This window comes from Chenopodium album, chromosome 18 (assembly GCF_948465745.1).
Source record: "Chenopodium album chromosome 18, dcCheAlbu1.1, whole genome shotgun sequence".
Taxonomy (NCBI): Eukaryota; Viridiplantae; Streptophyta; class Magnoliopsida; order Caryophyllales; family Amaranthaceae; genus Chenopodium; species Chenopodium album.
The window spans coordinates 12,670,643-12,692,565 of NC_137851.1; the positions used below are offsets into that span (position 1 = coordinate 12,670,643).

Here is a 21,923-nt window from a genome sequence, read left to right on the forward strand (position 1 = left end):
ATTAGTATCGTAAATAAACATATATCAAAACGAGAATGAACATCTATCAAAATGAGAATGAACATATTATCAAAAAGAAAAATTTAATTCTTAGTAATCCTACGAAATAACTCAATTAATCTAGAAAATTACAATTGTCATTTTGAGTCCAATAATTTTATAGTTCAAGAATACACCATACATTAATTCAACACAAATCTAGAATTTCTATATTAATCCAACCCTAATTATATTATTTATATTACTTTCACAAAAAAAAAAAATTATAGACTTCAAAAACTCTTACCAATATCTTTTGGATCTAGAGAAGAAATTGAAGAAGAAGGCAAATATTACAACGAAAAATTTCCGGCGACAAATGTGACAACATTTCGGTGACGCTTATAACAATGGAAAATTACAATTGATCGGTTTGCAATCCTTTTGAAGTACCAGAAGAAGGACATGGTTGTTTGAGGAGAGAGAAAATGAAGAATTGTGGTCGTTGAAAGTTTAGAGAGAGAAAACAAGAATTGTGGTCTTTGGAGAGAGAAAATAAAGATGGTATAATGAATGAAGCTCCTAAAATTAGTAATATAAGTAATTTTTTTTAAAAAATCGGGTCTATATATTTATGGTAGTGGGAGGGGTTTAATACGTTGCGTTTAAGGGGGGGTGTAGTTAGTGTTAGCTACACTAGGGTGTAAAATTTGGGCCGGGCCGGTCGTGCCTAAACCCGTAAAAAGTAACAGGCTTGTTGGGCTTTTTTAAGCCAAATCTCGCAGTAGTTGAATGCTGGTCTCAAGACAAGGTAGATATTTATGGTCCCTCGTTCATAAATAAATTTTTATTATAACAAAAATGAACATTTTCTAACTGAACATATTTTACAATAATTTTGTATTTCTCAATAATTAAATGTTCATTTTCATGCAGTATGATGTTCATTCTTAATAAATAAATGTTCATTTATATAATATTAGATGTATATTTTTTTTTCAGTGTCATATTCTCTTTATTTTATCTTTATATTATAAATGTTTATTTTTATATATTGCAATGTTAAATTACTAAATGAACATTTACTTACACGAAAGTGTACAAAATAACATGTGCACTTTTTATTGCATAGATGTTAAACAATAACATTACAGAGACTATGAAATGATATGTTTATTTTTTACAACTGAAATGTTTAGTTATATAACATTTGATGTACAATCTTTTTTTCAGTTTCATAGTCTTTTTATTTTATTCTTATATTATAAATGTTCATTTTTATATATTGCAATGTTCAATTACTAAATGTTCAATTTTTTTCTAATAAATGTTCATTCTTTTTCTAGTAAATGTTCCTTTTTTTCTAGTAAATAAACTTAAACAAGGAATATACTCACAATCAACCGTAAAGAAGGGATAAAAAAAACACACAAAATTATTCAATAAAAAAAACCACATTGAATAAAAAAAAAGCAATAAATAAACTTACATTCATCCAATAATGAAGGAAGAATTGCAGATGAACAATCAGTAGCAAGCTCCAAGAGTGGGCTCCATATTATGAATGTTCAATTTTTATATATTGCAATGTTCAATTACTAAATATTCATTTTTTTCTAGTAAATGTTCATTTTGTTTCTAGCAAAGGTTCATTTTTATAGTGCAGGACCAGCTTCCTATGACTGGTCTCGAGACCAAGGAAAAATTTGCACAAATCTCGCCCTAATTTTGGGCTGAATCCGGTCGGGCTAATAGGTTGGACCGATGTTTATCACCTCTAAAGCCCTGTTCACTTCACCTTAAAAAAAATAATATTAGTTAAAAATAATTTCAGTTCAATAAAAATAAGTTCAGTTCTGTAAAAATAATTTTCGTTCAGTAAAATTAGTACCTTTAAGAAGAAAATATAACATAAAAGTTCGGTTTTGGGATTTTTCAAACCACACCGCACCATATTATAATTGAAACCGAACCAAACCACACCGTTTTAAATTCGGTTTTTCAAAACAAAAGCGAAGCATACCAAAATTTTTCATCCTCTTCCTTTTGGCTCCATCTAATTGGTCATTCACTCCAACATTGCCCACATTGATCGACATTCTTGGACATAAATAAAATACAAGCTTTATTATTTTTTTGGCTTTATATATGTAGGGTAGAAATTAGTATTGGGCTATGCTATAAATTTGGATATGGGCCATAATTCGGTTTGGATTTCGGCTTTTGGTTTTTCAATCTTAAAATCGAAAACAAACCATATTAATTCGGTTTGGGATTCCTCAAACCACACCGAACCATATTAGAAAAAAAAAACCGCACCACATTTCTAATTTGATTTGGTTCGGTTTTAAACTGCATTAGTTTCACTCCCTCAAGTGATAAAATACAGATGAGTACTTAAAAAGTGGTAACACTGGTAAGTGTTCACTGTTGAGGGCACTAGAACTCGAGAACCGTATAGAACAAGTTTAATTTAATAATTTGGACGTTTGCACCTCTTTTAATTATCTGTCCTTATCCCAATCTTAAAACAATGATAACAGAGCCACTAATAATATTTTGACCAAACAAAACGACATCACTTTTGCCAATTCTTTTTTTTTTTTTTTTTTTTTTCTTCTAAAAATTAATTAAGACTGCATAGTTTAAAAGTCCCCCAAATTTTCGCAAATTTCTGAAACCCTAAAATCTCCGCCAAACTCCACCGTTCTCCGGCGACTTTCCCTCTTTCTCCCCTCTTCTCCGCCGCCGACGCCGCCTTCTCCGGCGACTCTCATCGGTTCAACTCTCCACCTCTTTTCCGATCTTTCTGGTTAGTTTTCTCTCTTTTTATACCTAATTTGATTTTTTGAGAATTAATTTGATTTAGGGTTTATTTTCGATGAGGTTACTTCCAATTTGCAATTGTTCTTATTTATTGTCTGAAGCTGGTTTTGATTAAATAGAATCTAACAATTCTTTGAGTACGATGTTTATTTTTATGTGAATTAGGATTAGCCTGGTTTGATCTGACTGATGTGAGGGTTGAAAGATATTACGAGAATAGGCGGATTATTGCTATCTTTAAACACTTTGAAAGAGATTTTAAAATTTCTATTATCATACGGTTCCTTATGACGATTCATGTTAGATGACCCCAAATCATATTGGGATTAAGGCTTTGTTGTTGTTGTGTTGATGTAAATTTGTTAGTTATGATGTGTCGGGATATTATCATACGGTTCCTTGTGACGATTCATGTTAGTGTGATGTTTTGAGCTGGTTTTGAATATATATGTGCTGCTTGTAGGCTGTGTACTTGTATGATGGAGCCAATGGACATAGTTGGGAAGGCAAAAGAAGATGCTTCTCTCCCTAAAGGTAATTCTGCCACCCTTGACAAATAACTTGAATTTCCTACTCTTGATTTTCATTAAGGTGTTCTCGAGTTAACTTGCAAGATCATTGGGTAGTGTTATAACGATAGTGTTATAATATTGTTTTGTTTGGTTCAATTGTATGATGCAATTGTTTTAACATTCCCTCATTGAGCTAAATGCTTGGCGTAATGTGTTGGAGTAATAAGGCTTGTATAAAGTTGATTAGGTGTTATTTGTTTCCTCTTGCTCTTGATTGCAATGCATTTTCAAGCACACGTATTAACAGACTAAAGCATTTTCGTGATTATTTGGGATTTGAAAATCATAAGTAGGGGCCTTGTGGTTTCAGGAAACGCTATGCACTGCCATTTTTTTTTCCCCAAATGTCTTATTTTTTATTTTACCGATTTTATGGAATTTCGGTAGCATCACAGTATGTCTTAAACCTTAATTGTTACTTAAATTTTCAGTAAGCAGCTAGCTTCGTGACTTAATTCCCAAAGATTTTAAACTTCAATTACCTTGGTTTTGAATAGAACTAGTCAATAGTCATTATATTCTGTGACTTGATTGAGTTTTCAATACATTTGTTACTTGTTTCCAGCGACAATGACTAAAATAATAAAGGAGATGTTGCCCCCAGATGTTCGTGTGGCCAGAGATGCTCAAGATCTATTAATTGAATGTTGTGTTGGTGAGTAAATGATTTTCTTCTTCAAATTTAATACTTTTAGTTATATCAAAAGGCCTTATTTGTATGGTTATTTTTATTTTGTTTAGTTTCTGCTAGTTGGTGTTGGATACCATGGTTCCAAATTGCATTTTACTGTTTATTTGTGGAGTGAAGCCCCTTCATTTGCAGTATCTAAGGTATTTTCTGTGGTTTTAGTTGCTTTTTATACTGACAGAATCTCATTCTTTCAGAGTTTATAAATCTTGTTTCATCAGAATCAAATGACGTTTGCAACAGAGAAGAAAAACGAACAATTGCACCAGAGCATGTACTGAAGGCTTTGGAGGTATTTTTGTTATAAATTCTACACCATCTGTCTCTCTCCTTGGAATATACTAAAGGTCTCTTTTTTGTATGATTGGTGTCCTGTATGGTATCTCTAAGTTGAACTTGGTTCTCCTTATTATTTTGGGGAGTCAAGGACACAAGATTGTTTATGACTTTCTCTGACCTTTTACAGTTTTGAAGTTGCAATAGATGATTAATGGGATAGGTGAATAGATATTGCAATATTTTGGGCAGGTATAGAAGCTTGGCAGGTTGGCCATGATTGTTTTGATAGTGACTAGTGATTTAGTAAGACAATTCTGGGAGCTTGTAACAAGTAGATGTGAGACTTATGTGGTATACATAGCTTGTACAAAGATGCTACCTCCTAATGGCGTTTTGCCTTGTCAATTCGGTTGTAGCCGTCATTGTAGGCCTTCACCAGGGGAAATTTTGTGGCAATCTCCTGGATTTCTGGAAAGATTCTCAATCTTTCTTAAGTTGAAAGAAGGTTGGATCCGTTTCTTTCCCTTAGGTTGCAGTTCTTTTGTGTTGTAGTGGGCTCTTTGGGCACAAATTCTTAGCTCTATTGGTCTCTTTCCAATCTTGTTGGCTCATGTAGAGAGGTTTGGGAGCAAAATAATTTTTAGCATCTTGTTAATTTTATTGCCTTTGGCCCCCCTCTTTATGTTGATAAAGTTACATGTACATTGCTTTTCATTAATATCTATTCTGCCTGTTCTGATATCTGGAAGCTGATTTGTGTTCTGAACTGATTGTGTCACCTTAATGATTTGTATTTGTTCTTTTATTGATTTTTTCTTCTTGTCTTACTATTTTATTCGTTCTGAGTTAGACAGATCATGGTTTCATCATGTTTATCATTCAGGTTCTTGGTTTTGGGGAGTACATTGAAGATGTTTATGCTGCATACGAACAACATAAATTGGAGACAATGGTGATTCTTCTTTTCCAAGTTAACTTTAAAGATTGCACTGATCCTGGTGGTCTATCAGGCTTAGTATTTGCTCTAGCTATTTTTTGAATAATCGATGTTTGTATTTTTCTCAGCAAGATGGAGTTCGAGGTGGTGGTGGTGGTAAGTGGGGCAACGCTGCCGAGATGACCGAGGAAGAAGCTGCTGCTGAGCAGCAGAGGATGTTTGCGGAGGCTCGGGCAAGAATGAATGGGAATGTACCTCTTCCCAAATCAGATACCGACCCTACCCCAGAGAGCTAACTTTTAGGATCTTAGGTCTTTGTTTTCTTTAAATCATAGGCAAAAGCACCCATTAACATCTTCTGTGCATCTGACCTCATATTTTCTTGTACAAAGCTGTGAGGCAAGAGCTCTGGCCTGTGTTTAAAGCTTTATAAATTTGTATCTCACCAATTGTCCTGTTCATAAATGAATGTAATTAGCGGGAGCATTTCACCTTCGGTAGTGAGATGCTCTGAGAGGGTACATATTGTTATCAATGGAGAATTCTACCTTTAGTTTTTCCTTGGTAAAGGGTGTGACTAGTACACAGCCCTCTTTTCTAGTCATTACCAGTTGTATTGCAGGCTATAGCTGAGCCAGCGAACATGTAGTGTAACTTTTTTTATTTTATTTTCTAATATCTTGAATGCAGTGAATGTTTTTTTTTCCTCGGGATATATTACTGACTGAAACTATTCTTTCTGAAAGCCATCTAAATTTCTGAAGTCAAGTCTGGCTGTTAGTGCCTGAGTGGGTTATATATTTTGTCTGTGCTATTCTAATTCTAACAAAATGTATATATTGACTGCCTGTAGATGGCATAACATGGATCAGAGATATGTGCAATGTGACAGCAGGAAATGTCTCTCGAGCATTTATATAAAACACTTTGATTAAAATTTGGAGAGCTTGAACAGGAGAGTGCAGCTTGCCAAGCTCAGTAGAGAATTCATCACCATCTCCATGTCTCAGACTTTGGGCATGTTTGGAAAACACTGCTGACAAGTTAGTGATAAAGCTTACAGGGTTAAGCTTATTTTTATATGTTAGCACTTAGCGGTACAGCTGCTTTCTGAAGCGGATAGATGTTAGTAGTCTCATACTCGGTATGAAAAGGCCAATTTGCTACTCCCTCCGTCCCTAAATTACATTCCTCCTTTCTATTTTGGGTATTCCAAAATTACATTCCACCTTTCTATTTTTAGTAATTTTTTTTTTCTCTAAATATCCCAAATTCACTTTATTTTTCAGTTGTACTTTTAATGTATAATAAATGTATTTACATTCCACTTTCAATGTTTGATTGGTTAATGTACTTTTTCAGCCTTTAATTTTTCAGAATCCTTGTGCTAAATTACAATGAATGTGATTGGTTAAAAATTTTCAATTAGGAGCATGTGATTGGTCCTTTTTTTTTGCAAAGGATTGATGACATGTCATGAGTAATCACTAATCTATCTTTGTTTTATTCAAAAACATTATTTAATGTTTTGTACTTCCCATTGCATTATCTAATTATTGTTATTTATCTTATTCTTTCCTCAATTCCCGTGTAAATGTCTAAACAGGAATGTAATTTAGGGACGGAGGGAGTACTTTTAACGGTTTTAAGTCTTAAATCCCTTTTAAACACTTGTAAATACATTTGGTGCACTTAACTTTATTGTTCTTTTCTGGCAGATTTTAATGATTAATTTAAAGCTCCAAGACATCAGTAATCCAGAAGATACAAGCATATATTTGTATAGTTGTGTACACAATCATTTTAGTAGGTTTTTTTTTCCATGAAATGTGGTCTGATTTTGGCGCCTAAAAAATTTACCAAAATCCGACAAAAAGCATCAATACTAAACAATGACTTGTATGAAAAGATAGTAATTTGTACTCTGTAGTTTTTAGGAAAAGAAAAACAAGTGTTGTGCCAATGCACATGCAATTCGTAGAATTTAAAGTTAAGAAATCCGTTACAGGATCCAAACATGTCCTTTTCAACTGGTGAATGACATTGCCAAAGCTCTTTCTTACTTTCTGTACAATTACCTACAGAAATTATTATATACTTCGTTTTAAGGTATATGCTGTCTATCCCAAGTTAAAAGTATTATCCACAACTCACCCTTGCGAAAATTGATATCAAAATTGTATGTTTCAGTTCTATCAGAGCACTTTTTAGGCCTTTCATGATAAAGACAGATGATCTTGCTGTGAGGTACATGTCTCAGTCGCCAAATTTTGCTGCTCTGATTCTGCAGGCATCTCTATGGAAGAAGCAGCTGAAGGTCCTTGCTGACAAGTAGATTCCGCAACTGATTATCTTTCGTCAAAGGTAGAAGACAAGGGTTCTGAATGAGCTAAAGAAAAAGGTTCATTCTGACACTTGGAATGAGATTCAGAATTAGAAAACCCCTCAGGGTTAACGTTGCTTTTTGAAGGAGTAATTTGCATCTTCTTGTCAGAAATTTCAGCTGATGGTGCTGTGGCTGTACTGGGAAAATCACCCGTCCTACAAACCTACAAAATTCAGCACCATAACTTTTTAATTACATCATGCTTGGTTGCTGAAGGCAGAACTAAGGTAGAAGAACAGTCCCGATTTCCAATGGAGAACCAAAGAACTGTAGTTTACAGTCAATCTCTGCTATGAAGAACTACATAGTACATACTACCCCCCCCCCCCCCTCCCCCGACCCAGTCTTTACTGAAAGGAGCTGTTCCAGTGTTATACAAACACGTGTACAATAACTCTACAAGGCACTGAGACACTGAGTATAAGAATAACAGCTATAAGAATCATTTAAAAAAAAAAGCATCAGTAGAGCTGAAAAATTACCTTAATGGTTCTTGAATAAAAAGATGCCCCACTGAATCTCAAAGCCTTATCAGCAGCCATCTTGTTTTGGAAAGTAATGTAAGCAGACCTAAACATGGGAGTTATTCTCAAATATCAGATATCCATAAATTTTTTTTTGACAAATGAAAGACAGATAAGGAGATGAAATCTACTTTTCTCGTGCAGATGGCATATTATCAGCAAATTTGACGTCTACTACAGCTCCACACTTCCAGAAGTACATCAATAAAGATTCTTTTGTTGCCTCAAAATGCACCTACAAATTTGTTAGTCATTTACATGATACTTGTCATCAGTCTCATTACCCAACTTATATCTTCAAATGCAAGAAAAGATGATATTTTGAACAGGCAATTAATCAAAATCTGTCTTTTCTCTAAAAGCAAAGCAAATGATAAGATGGCTCAGGGTTGGTGCATATATGCATGAGTACCCTATTTTTTATACTCAAATTCTTTTTAGATAGGTAGAGGGGGTGGGGATTTAAGCTCCAATATCGTTTCTGTACTTTCAAGTTAAAACTCAATACACCAATTCTCCAGAACTTCCCTTCAACATAAGTAAGAAATAGGAAAAGAACTAAAATGTAAATATTTTGCCTTAGCATTCAGCCAATTTCCAATTATGTTCATATGCAAACCACTTTCTATGCATGTCAGCTTTATCTATTCTAAGGCCGGATATGCTAAGCAAAGTCTTAACATATGAATTTCCCTCCTGTGGAAGATACATGCAATGTAGAAAAGATGAGGTTAAATCAATCATATTGGACTTATTGCAATTTTTTTTTTAAGGACATTAAGCTTTTACATTAGTCACGAGCACTGTTCTTGATTCATCCACTGTTGGCTTTATCACACCTGCAAAAGGAGTGATCAAGTTTACTTAAGCAATGGCAAACCTCTGTCAGAATATAAGTGAGAAGCACCAGGAGGAGAACATTGAGCTAATTAAGTATTAAGAGTACAAGACAGCTGTAAAAACAAGAAAGAAATGATAGTTACATTGGGAAGGAACCTGTGAGACAAAATCATAATAACTTGAAACTTATTAAAAAATAGCAGAATTTGGTAGAAATCCAAGCCTCGAGGTAATTAGTTAGTTTGTTTTTCATGTTGATGAATAAGATAAGATTTCAGAGCATATTTCTTTAATATCCCAGTATTGCACAATGTTTAGGCATTAGTGAATATATGGCCATCAACAAATTAAGATCCGGCAATCCAGCACATACTTGTTTAAAATGTTCAAAAAATTTAATTATGAAATCCATAGGCTAAAAATTTATTAAATGTAAAAGTTGTAGGCAGATTGTACAATAGGCATGGCACTATAATATTATCAAGATATCAGATGAGCAAATGGAACACTATTTACCAGATTTTGTCAGTAAGTTGGTCTTTCCATCTTTCTCCAACGATACTTGCTTTGCTCGTAGCTTAACCATATCTAGCTCAATCTGGCGCAATCGCAATTTCATATCATCCACTTGCTGAATAGGATGCATAGGTATGTTAGTACTATAAGGCAAGAAGCACTAAGACACAGCAGAGGGATATTATCACATTCAGTATATCTCAATGGTGCAGTGTAACAAACAGAGCAATTTCAAAGGAGACGACAGTTATTTAGATGAAACCTAGTCTTTTTATTAGTAAGCACCTTCTAGGTCATTAGATAAAAATAAGCAGCAAGATCCTTCCACAAACAAAAAAAAAACATAGGACCCTTCCACAATTAAGAAAGTAAGTCTTCGATTCCTGAGCAATATAACTTGATATGAGCCATCTACAGGTTAAAGTGGTCATTGAGTTACATAATTAACCGGCTTCATCGCTTATGAAATGAAATCAACTTAAATGAACAGCATTAAAGGTATCATGCTCTTACAAGTTTCAAGATATACAGGCCAACCAGTTCAATATTTCATTATGGTGAGGATGAGAGAGTGGACTAGGGGATAGGGGGAAAAGGGAGAAGGTTTCACATACAGGGACAACAGACTGAGAACCCTCTGATGGTACTTCTGATATATTACGGGACTGCCAAGGTTTTTCAAATTGGTTTTCTGTTATCTTCTCTGTTGTCATACCAGCATCTATTTGGCCACTAATTTCACCAAACTGCCTTTTTCTTCCAATATTACTAATAGAAGGAACCTCAAAATCTGTCTTAACGACATTTTTTGGTCTCATGGTGTCATCAAGTTGGTGAGTGCCACCTCCCCGGAAAGACTGATGTACTTGTCTCAATTTTCGGTTGCCTTGAACTCTAGGCAGAGCAGGCAAGGGAGAAGCTTGAACTATTTGTTCAGAAGGATTTGGAGTCATTGAAGAATGGTGGTCAGTCCAGTTTTTATTGCAATGAGCCTTGTCTCTTGCACAAAAATCAACAATCTGGCTTCTGGATAGTGCATCCTGTTGAGGCTTCCCCAATCTGTCCCAAACACTTTTCCGTGGCTGGTTGATATTGGAGGATGGAATTACTGGAGGAAGGCTCCTTTTCAAGGCATTACCCACATTACGCATTTGTGGACACTCTGCCACAAAAAAAAAAAAAAAAAAAAAAAAAAAAAAAGTAATGCTGGTGTTTACAATGATAATATCAAGCAGCATTTCAATGAATGAGTCTTCATGAAGAACATGGCTAATTCTTGGAAGCAATTATATTACCTGCAAGCTTACTGACATTAGAGAACTGTGTTCTAGAAGCAGGACTCCTCTCTTGTAAAGAAGTTGGAGGCCTCCCCAATAAACTAGCAGGTTCCTTATCTGGCAGCTTACAGCTTTGAGTAGTCTTAGCTACAGATGCAGGGAGATAATCGCGTTTCAAAGCAACATCTTTCCTTGCTAAAGAAGCAGCCTTGGGGAACAAGTCAGTGCACCTAGAATGCTAGATCAGTAGTTAAAAATCAGATATAATGCATATCAATATCCACACGAACAAACAAAATTTTAGCACTCATTATGTCTACCTTTTCACAGTCATTTACTGTTTCAAGCTGATAATTCCTAACTGATGACAGCACTTTCTTCGAATAATCAAACTTAGCAACTTTATTTCGAAGGTCACTTGACTGGATGGCAATTTTTGCCAACTCTTTTGCCAGGGGAGGATGATAATCCTTTTGTGGTTCGATATCAGGCGATTTACAGGCTTTCCCAGATGAATGATATTTATCATGTTTACCCTGTCGATAAAAATAATTTTCAAAACTTCACCAGAAAATTACAGATAATTCTTTTTTTGACAAGAATTACAGACGATTCTGGCACAAAGAAGTTTAGTTCAAAAAGTTCCATTACCATCATATTGACAGAATAACTCGGACAACTTTTAAATGTTCTGTTTGCACAAGCTTTGTCTCTATCAACATCACACAAACTATGGACAGTGCCAACAGTCATATCTGATGATACCGAAGCAGTTAATTGAGTCTCATTCTTCAGAAGAAACTTCCATAGCCTACAATATTGAGCCAGAAATATCAAAAGAGAATTTCGGCTATAGAATTAGGAAGCAAGTACACAACAATATTATTGGTCACAAATAATTATCAGGAGGTAACAGTGACAGATGTTTGTTTTGTATCAGTAACTAAACAATTGCTGCAGTCGGCAAGTTTCTGTGAGGTAGCTCAAGAATGCTATCTAAACACTATGTTTTGCAAGGTTTATCTCACATAATGCAGTAGTCCAGGAGAACAGCATTTGATTTAGCAACAAGCGTTTGTTGGATAATGATAAAACAGCTGATCATTAGATCAAAAATTACTCACCAAGATACAAATTCCTCAGTCCTCCTTCCAAGAAACGCGTGCAAATCGTCTCTTGCCTGATTTTGGTTTTTCCCATTACATACCAAAACTGTGATGTACTCCTGCAGAACAAGGAAAGGAAGCAAAAAGTTACTTATGAAATCGGAAACCTATTCACAGCGAGCTTCAATGTAAAACATGAGCTCACTGATGGTATGAGATAAGAAAGAACAGTGTCACGTTATCAGGTCATTGACATGCAGCAAAATTTGTAGCAAGTTACAAGCATTCAAAGCAATAATACCAGAAATACCTATTCAAAATCCCTTGGTATGTGATTTTAATATAGATCTCACCTCTAAGTGACTGCATACTCAAGAGGAAAGCATAATTTGAAAAGCAGTGTCTTGTAAAACTATTGAAACACACCTCTACTTGGTAAAAAAAAAAAAAAAAAAAACTATGGTTCAAGTACCCGGTTTTACCTGGTTTTCAAGGATAGATCATATAGCATGTTTCCCTGTGGTATGAGTCAAAGAGATACCACCTTACAACGAAATAGCATGGTTTAAAAGAAAATCAGGTAAAAGACTCCAGAGTATCAAATTCAACATAAGTATAGCTGAACACACAGATCATCCTGCAGACTGAACAGGAACTGGAAGCTAAAGACATTTAAGGTAGATAAAGGCTCAGATAAGGATTGGTCAGATGGTAACCTATCTCACATTGAAGCCCTCCAGTTACTTTAATCTATACCAGTCACCAAACTGCTTCCTTATAGAGACCAAAAATTGGACAGCTTTCCATCAAAAAAAAAAAAAAAAAAAAAAAATGGCTCCAGGTGACTTGTTTATTAGTTAATAATATAGCTCTAAAAGTAGTACAACATTACTGAGAGAGAAGTTCCAATTTCCCAAAGGCCTCCAGGTGAATTCGTGCCTGTTTCACTGTTACATTGCAGCTTGATCACTAGCATATTCTATTAAAGGGGAAAAAAATCTTAAGATGATAGGTTTCCATGCACATAGAGAAGATCACATAATTTCACTTTCATCATCAATAGCTTCCAATGTTAGTAGGGAAACAATTCTTTTTTGAGGCCTTCAGCCTAATTAAAAGTTACCATTTTCCATTTCTGCAGTTTACTTTCCATGCATGTAACTCCAAACTTTAAAACTTGCAACGACTCATCCAAGGAGCACCAATTTAACGATGCCCACACTAATATGGCCTGTTACTTCTGAGTGTTTTTGTCATAACAAGTCAAATTTCATCAGCTGAACTGCAGTAGGCATCTTATCATACACAACATTCTACATATGTACAATCTTATGAATTATAATTGTATAATCCGGAACTTGCTCCCTGCTAATCAGTTTTAAAAAAGAAAAAAGTGATCACCAATTCTTGCGTGTGGCAGAAGCAATGGTCCTGGACTATATAACATTTCTACCAGCTTACGCTCCATTGGGGTTGTTACTTAATGGGGTAAAATCATCCTGGTACAATTGCATCCAAGCTTAAACAGGAAATTCTACACACATGTTCATCTAGTTGCTTCTTACAAAACTTTTTGAAATCAGGCTCTACACTAACTGCCCATGTTCCATACACACACCAAATGAAGAGCTTATCATATAACTTCACCATGAAAATTATCATCACAGCACTAATAATGGCAGTTTGGCAAGTAATTAGCGCCGGCTATCCATTAAATTCACCCCAAAATCATGCAAGTAAGCATCAAACTAGAATTATCAAAAGCAACAAACAACAAATTAACAACCCCACAACATTTTAAGAACAATGCAGTTATACGTAAACAAATTCTTCACCTTGTTCAGTAACAACAACTAGGGCTCCTACACCCAAAGATACACAACAATTGACTAACAATTTCCTCAGTTAATAATCATCAAAAGCAGTACAAAAATTTCACCACCGTTGAAGTTTATATGAAACCCATTTCCTGAAAATTTGTGCAGAACAAAACCCACAAATTTAAAATGACGAACAAAAACCCACAAATTAAATGGCGAACAAAACCCACAAATCCCAACTACATCAATGCGTACTATAACTAGTTTAATTGCAATAACTCCATAATCTTAACTTATTAAGGTTCAATTTCAAGCAAACAAAGATAAATAAAACAAATATATAAAAAGCAACAAAAAAAATGGGGGAAAATGGAAGAAAAAGAGTAGAGAGATTACAGCAAGGACATTATCGCTCTCATCTGTAAAATCAGGGCAAATATGCTTGAGTTGATGAGAAATGAGGGGTTTAAGTTTGGTAGCAAATTTGGATTTTCGGTCTAATTTGAAGGATTTTGGATAATCTGGCAAAACCACCATTTCTGATTACTGCAACTCTGAATCTCTGATACTGCCGCTGTATTTTTCTGCGAATTTCTCTTCAAGCTTGCAGTATGTAATGCAGGGAAAAGACAGGGTGCATGGGAAAAGGGTGTGAATGAGGGGAAGTTGTATGGGGAAGTAAGACGAATGACCCAATTAGTCGACTCGGCTTTATTCTTTGGAAATGAGAGAAAGTGAGCATCGAATCCCCCGCTCCCTTATACTCCGAAGAATGTCTCAGTCTCTAATAACTTAAGATGTTAATGATATTAAATTATAACATTTGCTTGTATTACGTTATATTTAGAGAGCCAGCCCCACTTGATCTTTTTTATCAACGAGACTTGTTAATCTAATGGCACATTTGGTAATATTGGTGAACAGTAAATGTTGCCAACGCATAAGTTATCATAGTCATCTGCCAAGTCAGTATAAATGCAAATTAACTGTAACCTACCGTCACAACATCATCTGTTAGGCTGGTAGACGACATTAGTTGTTTTGGGTTACGATATTTTATTAATTACTTAGTTGTGTGAATTTATGAAGGGTTGAATTTACCTCATTTGTTCCAAGTATACTGTGAATATGGTGTTGATCATATCTGCTTTCCTTTTCTAGAGATAAAAAATAAAAATAAAATCGTATTTCTTGAACTAGTCATCTCCGAGTTGGGTTGCTTTAAGGATCCCGTCGTTCGTTGATCTGAGATTTATGAGACATCTACGAAATCAAAAAATTCCTCAATCTGCAATTGGAGAATTATGTGACATTTACGAAGCCCAAATATATAGGGGCTTTTCTCGCCTAAGTCATGTGAGTCGGTCGATGTATTCTCCAGCCATAGTTATAGATCACCGACATGATTTTGGGGGTCGTCTGGTTGTGTTGCGGGCTGTAGAGTGAGAGGAGAGAGAATAGGAAGAAGCAGCACTTGGGAATATAAGTGCTACATACTTCGTATACTTCGTATTAGTTTGAGATAATTGTTGTCAGCTAATAAGATTTTTCATAAATTAAAAAAAAAAAACCTTTAAATATTACTACCTACTGTTCTCCCAGTTCCCAGTCTCGCTCTCCTATGTGAAAGTAATATTTCTTTTTAATTTTTTTTTTCTGCAACGCATACATTAATAATGTTGGCTTTATATTATTTTATTTTTTTCATTATAGTTTTTATTTGTATTTTTTCATACTCCTCCGTTTCAAAATAATGTTTCTATTTACGTAAATCGATGTAATTTTTTATCCATCTTTGGCCGTAAATATCTTTAATGTCACACTAACAAAAATTATACACCTTCTATGTTCTAATAAGTGCTACATTTAAGGTGTGTTCTATTCACCTAATTTTTACTTATCTGAACTTATCTGGACTTAAATGATCTAATCTAAACTTATTGAACTTATTTTAGTTGTAAATTGAACTTGGGTAGCATTGATTAACCCTTATCACAACTTATATTAACTTATCTAAACTTATTTTTTCCTGAACTTATCTTATCTGAATTTATTAACCCTGATCTGAACTTATTTTTCCTAAAATAACTGAAAATAAGGTGAACAGAACATGGTCATAGTAAATGCAATCGTGTTTTAATAAGTGTTACATTTTTTTCTTTGACAAAAACCTACATTTTAATATTATATATCTCTCCTCCTATGATCCCCACCCAAATCCACTACCACTTTACCTCACTATCTTTCTTTTACAATTTTTTTAATACTCTAATTACCTCACTTACCTCTTATTTTATTTAAGTCAATTAAATTGTCTAAAATTATGTGTCAGTGAAAGTGTAACTTTTATTAAAATACAAAGGGAATAAAAGTTAAGATAGTACTCCGTAACAATGTACTCACCAAGACGAATCAAATTAGATCCTATATAACTATATTTGTTCTTGTAGATTAAGTTAAATTTAGAAAATTCTCTCTTATTTTTTAAAAGTGAAAGATTCTAAACATGAATATCATTGTAGAACAGAAGGAGTATTTAAGAAATGGGAGGAGAACGTGCATGAATTACATTAAAAAAAGAGTGAAAAGTACAATATATACAAAAGTTAAAGAGAAAAAGTGGAAAAAAAGAACAAGCTACTCGATATCGACTCGGTCAAAACTGGACCCGTTACAGCTCAAATCAATATGTTTACGAGTGGATTAGACCCACCCCAAACTCGAACCCGTCGGATAAACTTTCTGGTAGCCAAAGCGTCTTGCCAACTCCAAACCAAAATAATTTTTATAAATTATTGTAAGTTCTTATTCATTAAAAAAAAAAACACATTTTTTAAGAAAAAGAGAAAGAGAAAAAGTTAAAAAAAAAATAATAAAAATAAATAAATAAATAAAAAATTGGGTGGGAAACTTTTTTAATGTAAATGCGACATGTGTACTTTTGGAATACATATGGTGATTACTTTACTATATAGTATAGAAAATTAGCCTTTCATTTGATTCATTTAAAATGCATTTGATTTTAAATAGATTCAACACGCTCTGTTCGAATATGTTTCAACTTCAATTTAATTAATAGCTTTGTTTGACAGTGTCTTTATTTCAATTTATATCAATTACATTTGTTTGATTGTTTTCACTTTTAATTTATTCAATTATCTTTGTTTCAATATTGTGTTTATTTTTGATTTTTTTTTTTTTACTTTTTTTTGGTGATGATATTTTCGATACTTTATGTCTAATAGGTTCATCAACCCTTAAATGATGATATCCTTTTTTATTTTATTTCACAAAATGACCCTAAATAAAAAATTTATTCCAATAGTAATCGTATTTCATTTAATACTTAATTTTTGTAAAAAATAGTTAATTAAAATATACTATAGCTTCCTTTTTCTTTAATAAAAAAAAGAAAGAAAAACGGTGACGGTGGTGGTGGCTGAGTGACGGTGACGGTGACGGTGACGGTGGAAGTTGTGGAGCTGTTAGCTGGTTAGTTGGTGGTGGTGGTGGTAGTGATTCTTAATTGAACTACTTCATATTAACAACTTACAAATTCGTGTTGCATGTTGAATTCACCAAATCAATTTGCCCCATTATCTGGTGAAGGTTGAGACTTGAGAATGTCGAAGGAGAGAGAAAGATGTTTGGAGGTTGAGATGTTGATGTAGAGTTAATTTACAGCCAAGAGATGGCGTTACATCAAGGTTTAAAGCCGTTAGTGAGGTTTGCTGAGTAGTCACCTTATACATGTCACGAGGGGGAAGTTACAATTCTGTCCTCCATTAAACAGGTTAAAATACCTATAGAGCCCCTAGATTAACATCTTATAGCAATCAAAGAGATTAACCTGAATTTGCCGATATTTAGATGATATATGATATGAAGTATAGAACTGCTATTAATGCCAATGAAGCTTATATCCTACTCCTTATTTTGAACTTGTAGGTACTAATGAAGAAGCATTTTGGTGCCTGAATGATATCATCTAAGCGTAATTTAATAACAACGTTCAGTAGTAGAGTCATAGAAGACTCAAGCTATTGAGACTAAGACTTTCTCTTATAACCCACCTAAAGGAAAAGTTCACAGCTTCAAATAACGCATGTCTTAAAAGATTATACTAAAATTTATTAGTACTAAATTAGCTCGGTATCTTAGTACTAAAAAGAAGTCTATTGGTATCAAACTAACTAAATAAGCCTAAAAGAATATTGGTACAAAAAATATTTTAGTATTAAAATGATTACTTTAATCACAATTTAATACCAACAGGTTTCATATCTAGTGGTGTATCTTAAGTATATGTTTCATGTTTTCACTGTCTATCTTGTAACATGAGGTTATAGCTTATATATGATTGATTTTGAGCTAAAATTCATAATTTAAAAACTAAATTGAGAATAGGGCCTTAACCATATTTCTTAACTTCAAAACCGTAATCATCATTAATGGTGGATGTTAGATAAAAAATTAAAGTTATAGGTGTTTGATCCAACAATACTTGTTCAATCAAAAATCAAAATTCTTAACCATGCCACAACTTTTTATACAGATATGTTAGAGAACAAATTGTTTATATTAGATAATGTTTGGGTCCAATTTAGTCCAATTGGGCCAAGTCATTAAATGATCCAATTAAAAGCCTCAAGCAATTAATTCTCTTGCATAGCTTTCTCTCTCTACACATTGTACTAACTTTAGCATCGGAGGGGCCTTCCTCGGCAACACCCCCGAGGCTAGTTTACGTGTGTTTGCTGTGCAGGAAACCCTCGGTCCATCATCATTTGGATCGAGCCCAGTCTTCACCACCTTACTGGGCCTTCGGCAAGGTCCCATTGTTTTTACACGAAACAATTTGGCGCCGTCTGTGGGGAAGACTTTCAAAAAATCCTTAAGCCAATTTCAATCGTTCTACCTCAATCTTAGTTCCAATGGCTAAGAATCGCAAGAACAAAAACGACGGGGCTTCTCCCATGAGAAAGCGCCGAAAGTCACTAGAAGGGGGTCCCTCGGAACGCCCCACTTCTAACCTATCTCCTCCTCGGGATAGGAGCCCCTCCGCGGGACCCGACTCTCGGGAGGAGCCTAGGGAGAGATCCGAATCTCCTATCATCCAGTCCAATCATCCGCCGAGCCCACCTCGGTCAAATGAGGACAACTGGTCCAGTCAAAGGACTCAATCTCATGCCCGGAGCCAATCTCGGAGCATTCGCACCAACTCTCGCTCTCAGCCGAGGACACCCTTGACGGGACCCAACTCGGAAGAGGTAGTGAGAGCCCTAGCGGTCCTCATGGAAGCCATGAAGGCTCAAAACATGCCACCTCCACGCGACCGAACCCCTCCGCAAACCAGAAACCAGCGGAGGTGCCTCGGCCAGGAGGGGGGGAAACTCTCCTCTTTTAAGGAGCTTGGCGAATGGGAAGAGGATACTTGGAGAACCGAGAGGGAGAAAAACAGGAACTCTCACTTCTTCAGGGATTCCTCCATTCAGCTCGCCACGAGCCGAACCCATAAAAGCAGCAGTTCTGCCTCTCGGCCAGAAACTGCTCGCCGAAGCGTTCATGACCGGCTCGGCGATAGGGAACGAAGTGTGCACAGTCGCCTTTCCTACCCCGCAGCCGAGGCCCAGACCTCCCAGCCCGGGACGAAAACCACTTCTACCTCTCTGAGAGGGCGGAGCGCGGTCCCTTCGGCTGGGAATAAGGGCAAAGCCGTGATGCTGCCCTCCAGTTCTCCTTTCGAGCAATGGATATTGGAGTCCCATGTGCCGACGGTCAAAATCCCGTCGCACATTACTTATGATGGAACTTCGGATCCGAAGGACCATATTGCCTCGTACGAGGCTCACATGCATCTTTGCCCCAGGTCCGAAGCAACTTGGTGCAAATATTTTCCAACCACTCTCAAGGGGGTCGCGCAAGCGTGGATCTCCAAGGGAGTTAAAGAAGGCTCAGTTACTGGGTGGGACGATCTGTCCTCCAAGTTCAAGAGCAAGTTTTCCACGGCAAATCGCCGAGAAAAGACTACCGCAGAGCTCATGGGCCTGCAGCAAGGTGAGGCCGAGAGCCTCCGAGACTATCTGACTCGCTTCAGCAACGAGTCATCCAGCATTTCTCAGCTGGACCAAGGGCTGGCAGTCTTCGCCCTTCAGCACGGTCTCAGAACTAGGCCGTTCTCCGACTTCATGGTCATGAATTCACCTCAGACCCTGGAGGAGGCATTGAATGCCTCGGATAAGTTCATCCGAGCTGAGGAGTGGAACAAAGCAAAAACCCAACCCCAATCTGGGGGAGGGAAACAAAAACAAGCACCCTCGTCTGAAGGCCAAGGCCAAAAGGCAAAGGGAAAGGCGAAAGCCTCGGAACAATCTTCGGCCAATGAGTCGAAGAAGGAAAAATCTGCTCCTTTCGCGGGCAAGTACGAATCTTACACTCCGCTCTCCCTTCCGCGCGCTAAGATCTACAGTGTAACGAAGGAGGAGCAGAGTTACAGAAAGCCGAGACCGCTCCCAGAGTGGTATCAACGCAAGAATAAAAATCAGTGGTGTGAGTTCCATGAATCACCGGGACACAACACCGAAGAATGTATCCAGCTGAAGGACCAAATCGAGGATATGGTCCGGAAAGGGTACTTGAAAAAATATATCGCGGATCACCGCGAGAAAAAAGAGGCCGAGAAGCTTGAGAAAGACTCTCGACAAGAAATTGACTTCCCCCGAAAGAACAGCAAAACTGCGGAAGGAAAATTCCCTCCAATCCATGTTATCTCGGGAGGAACATGCTCTCGGAGGGAGCACAAACGTCACCTCAGGGCTCTGACCCATCAGGTGAATCATGCTGATATACAGCCACCCCAGTCACCGGTGCCGAACATGACGTTCACAGCCGCTGACTGTCGGGGGGTGACGTACCCTCACGAGGACCCGTTGGTGATAATCGCCACGGTGGCCAACCACGACGTCAGCAAAGTCTTAATTGACGGTGGTAGCGGGGCAAATATTTTGTTTCGGAAGGCCTACAATCAAATCAAGCTGAAGCCCAAGCACCTCACGCTGGTATCCTACCCAGTATCCGGATTCAATGGGGCTTCAACTTATCCTGATGGGAAGGTCCTACTTCCTGTCACAATCGGCTGCGACGAAGCAGCTAGGAATGTCATGACCGAATTTTTGGTCATTGATGCTCCTTCAGTGTACAACGTGATTTTGGGGAAACCCATAATTCACGAGATCCAAGGGGTTGTCTCAACTTATCATCAGCTGATGATATACGTTTCAGACGCCGGCTTCCCCGAAAGGATCCAGGGCAGCCAAAAGGAAGCCCGAAGATGCAACTACCTCAAGCCATCCACTAGTCGCCCAGAGGACGATGATGAGGATGAGGAGGAGAAAGAAAAAGAAAAAGAGCCGAACACGAAGAAGCCGAAAGGCCTAAGTGCTTCAGCGCAAGGTTCTGTACCCAAAGAAAAAGGGTCAGAAAAAGAGAAGGCAAGCTCTTCATCTGAGCCGAAAGACTCAGGGAGCCAGCCGAAGAAAAAGAAGTCCGGGATGCCTGCTGATATAGACAGCAGGCCGGATTGTGAAAAATCCAGTCCATCAGCAATGGACACGGATCATCAGACTGAAACGGTCGAATTGACCGAAGGGGATGCTGAGAAATGTGTAACAATCGGGATGGACCTTGATCCGAACACCCGTTGTGAACTTATTCAACTCCTTCGGGACAACAGAGATGTGTTTGCTTTCTCGGCAGCCGATATGCCGGGGATAAGTCCAGACCTCATCTCCCATAGGCTTAACGTCGACCCGACGTGTCGGCCAGTTAAGCAAAAGAAGCGGAATTACTCCGCAAATAAGAACCGAGACATCACAGCCGAGGTCAAAAAATTGCTGGACGCAGGTTTCATCGAGCCTTGTCAGTATCCAGAATGGCTGGGCAATGTGGTGATGGTTCAGAAGTCCAATGGTACCTGGAGAATGTGCGTTGACTTCACGGACCTAAATAAGGCTTGTCCGAAGGATTTCTATCCCTTGCCGAGAATCGATCAGCTAGTCGACTCGACGAGCGGTCACGCCTTGCTTAGTTTCATGGATGCATTCTCGGGGTATCATCAGATCTTCATGCACCCCGACGACCGAGCAAAGACGGCATTCGTCACGAACGCCGGGGT

The 21,923-nt window shown here is 36.9% G+C and overlaps 2 protein-coding genes across 3 annotated transcripts; one reads left to right on the plus strand and one right to left on the minus strand.

Moving 5' to 3' along the window:
• The first annotated feature begins 2,618 nt into the window (after positions 1-2,618).
• LOC145593123 (protein Dr1 homolog) lies at positions 2,619-5,987 on the plus strand. 2 transcript variants are annotated; one of them, XM_081649631.1, is made up of 6 exons: positions 2,619-2,791; positions 3,269-3,339; positions 3,943-4,032; positions 4,287-4,357; positions 5,228-5,296; positions 5,410-5,987. In XM_081649631.1, the coding sequence occupies exons 2-6, from the start codon at positions 3,282-3,284 to the stop codon at positions 5,575-5,577; spliced, it is 456 nt and encodes a 151-aa protein (XP_081505757.1). In that variant the 5' UTR covers positions 2,619-2,791; positions 3,269-3,281; the 3' UTR covers positions 5,578-5,987. The 2 variants fall into 2 exon arrangements, with proteins under 2 accessions (XP_081505757.1, XP_081505756.1); XM_081649630.1 differs by having other exon boundaries at positions 2,627-2,791; positions 4,263-4,357.
• Positions 5,988-7,296: 1,309 nt separating this feature from the next.
• On the minus strand, positions 7,297-15,350 carry LOC145593124 (uncharacterized). Its single transcript, XM_081649632.1, has 11 exons — positions 14,147-15,350; positions 11,949-12,049; positions 11,476-11,635; positions 11,145-11,360; positions 10,843-11,062; positions 10,162-10,709; positions 9,548-9,662; positions 8,981-9,030; positions 8,323-8,426; positions 8,150-8,237; positions 7,297-7,830 (listed from the first exon to the last, which is right to left on the minus strand). The coding sequence occupies exons 1-11, from the start codon at positions 14,285-14,287 to the stop codon at positions 7,630-7,632; spliced, it is 1,944 nt and encodes a 647-aa protein (XP_081505758.1). The 5' UTR covers positions 14,288-15,350; the 3' UTR covers positions 7,297-7,629.
• Between the last annotated feature and the right edge of the window lie 6,573 nt (positions 15,351-21,923).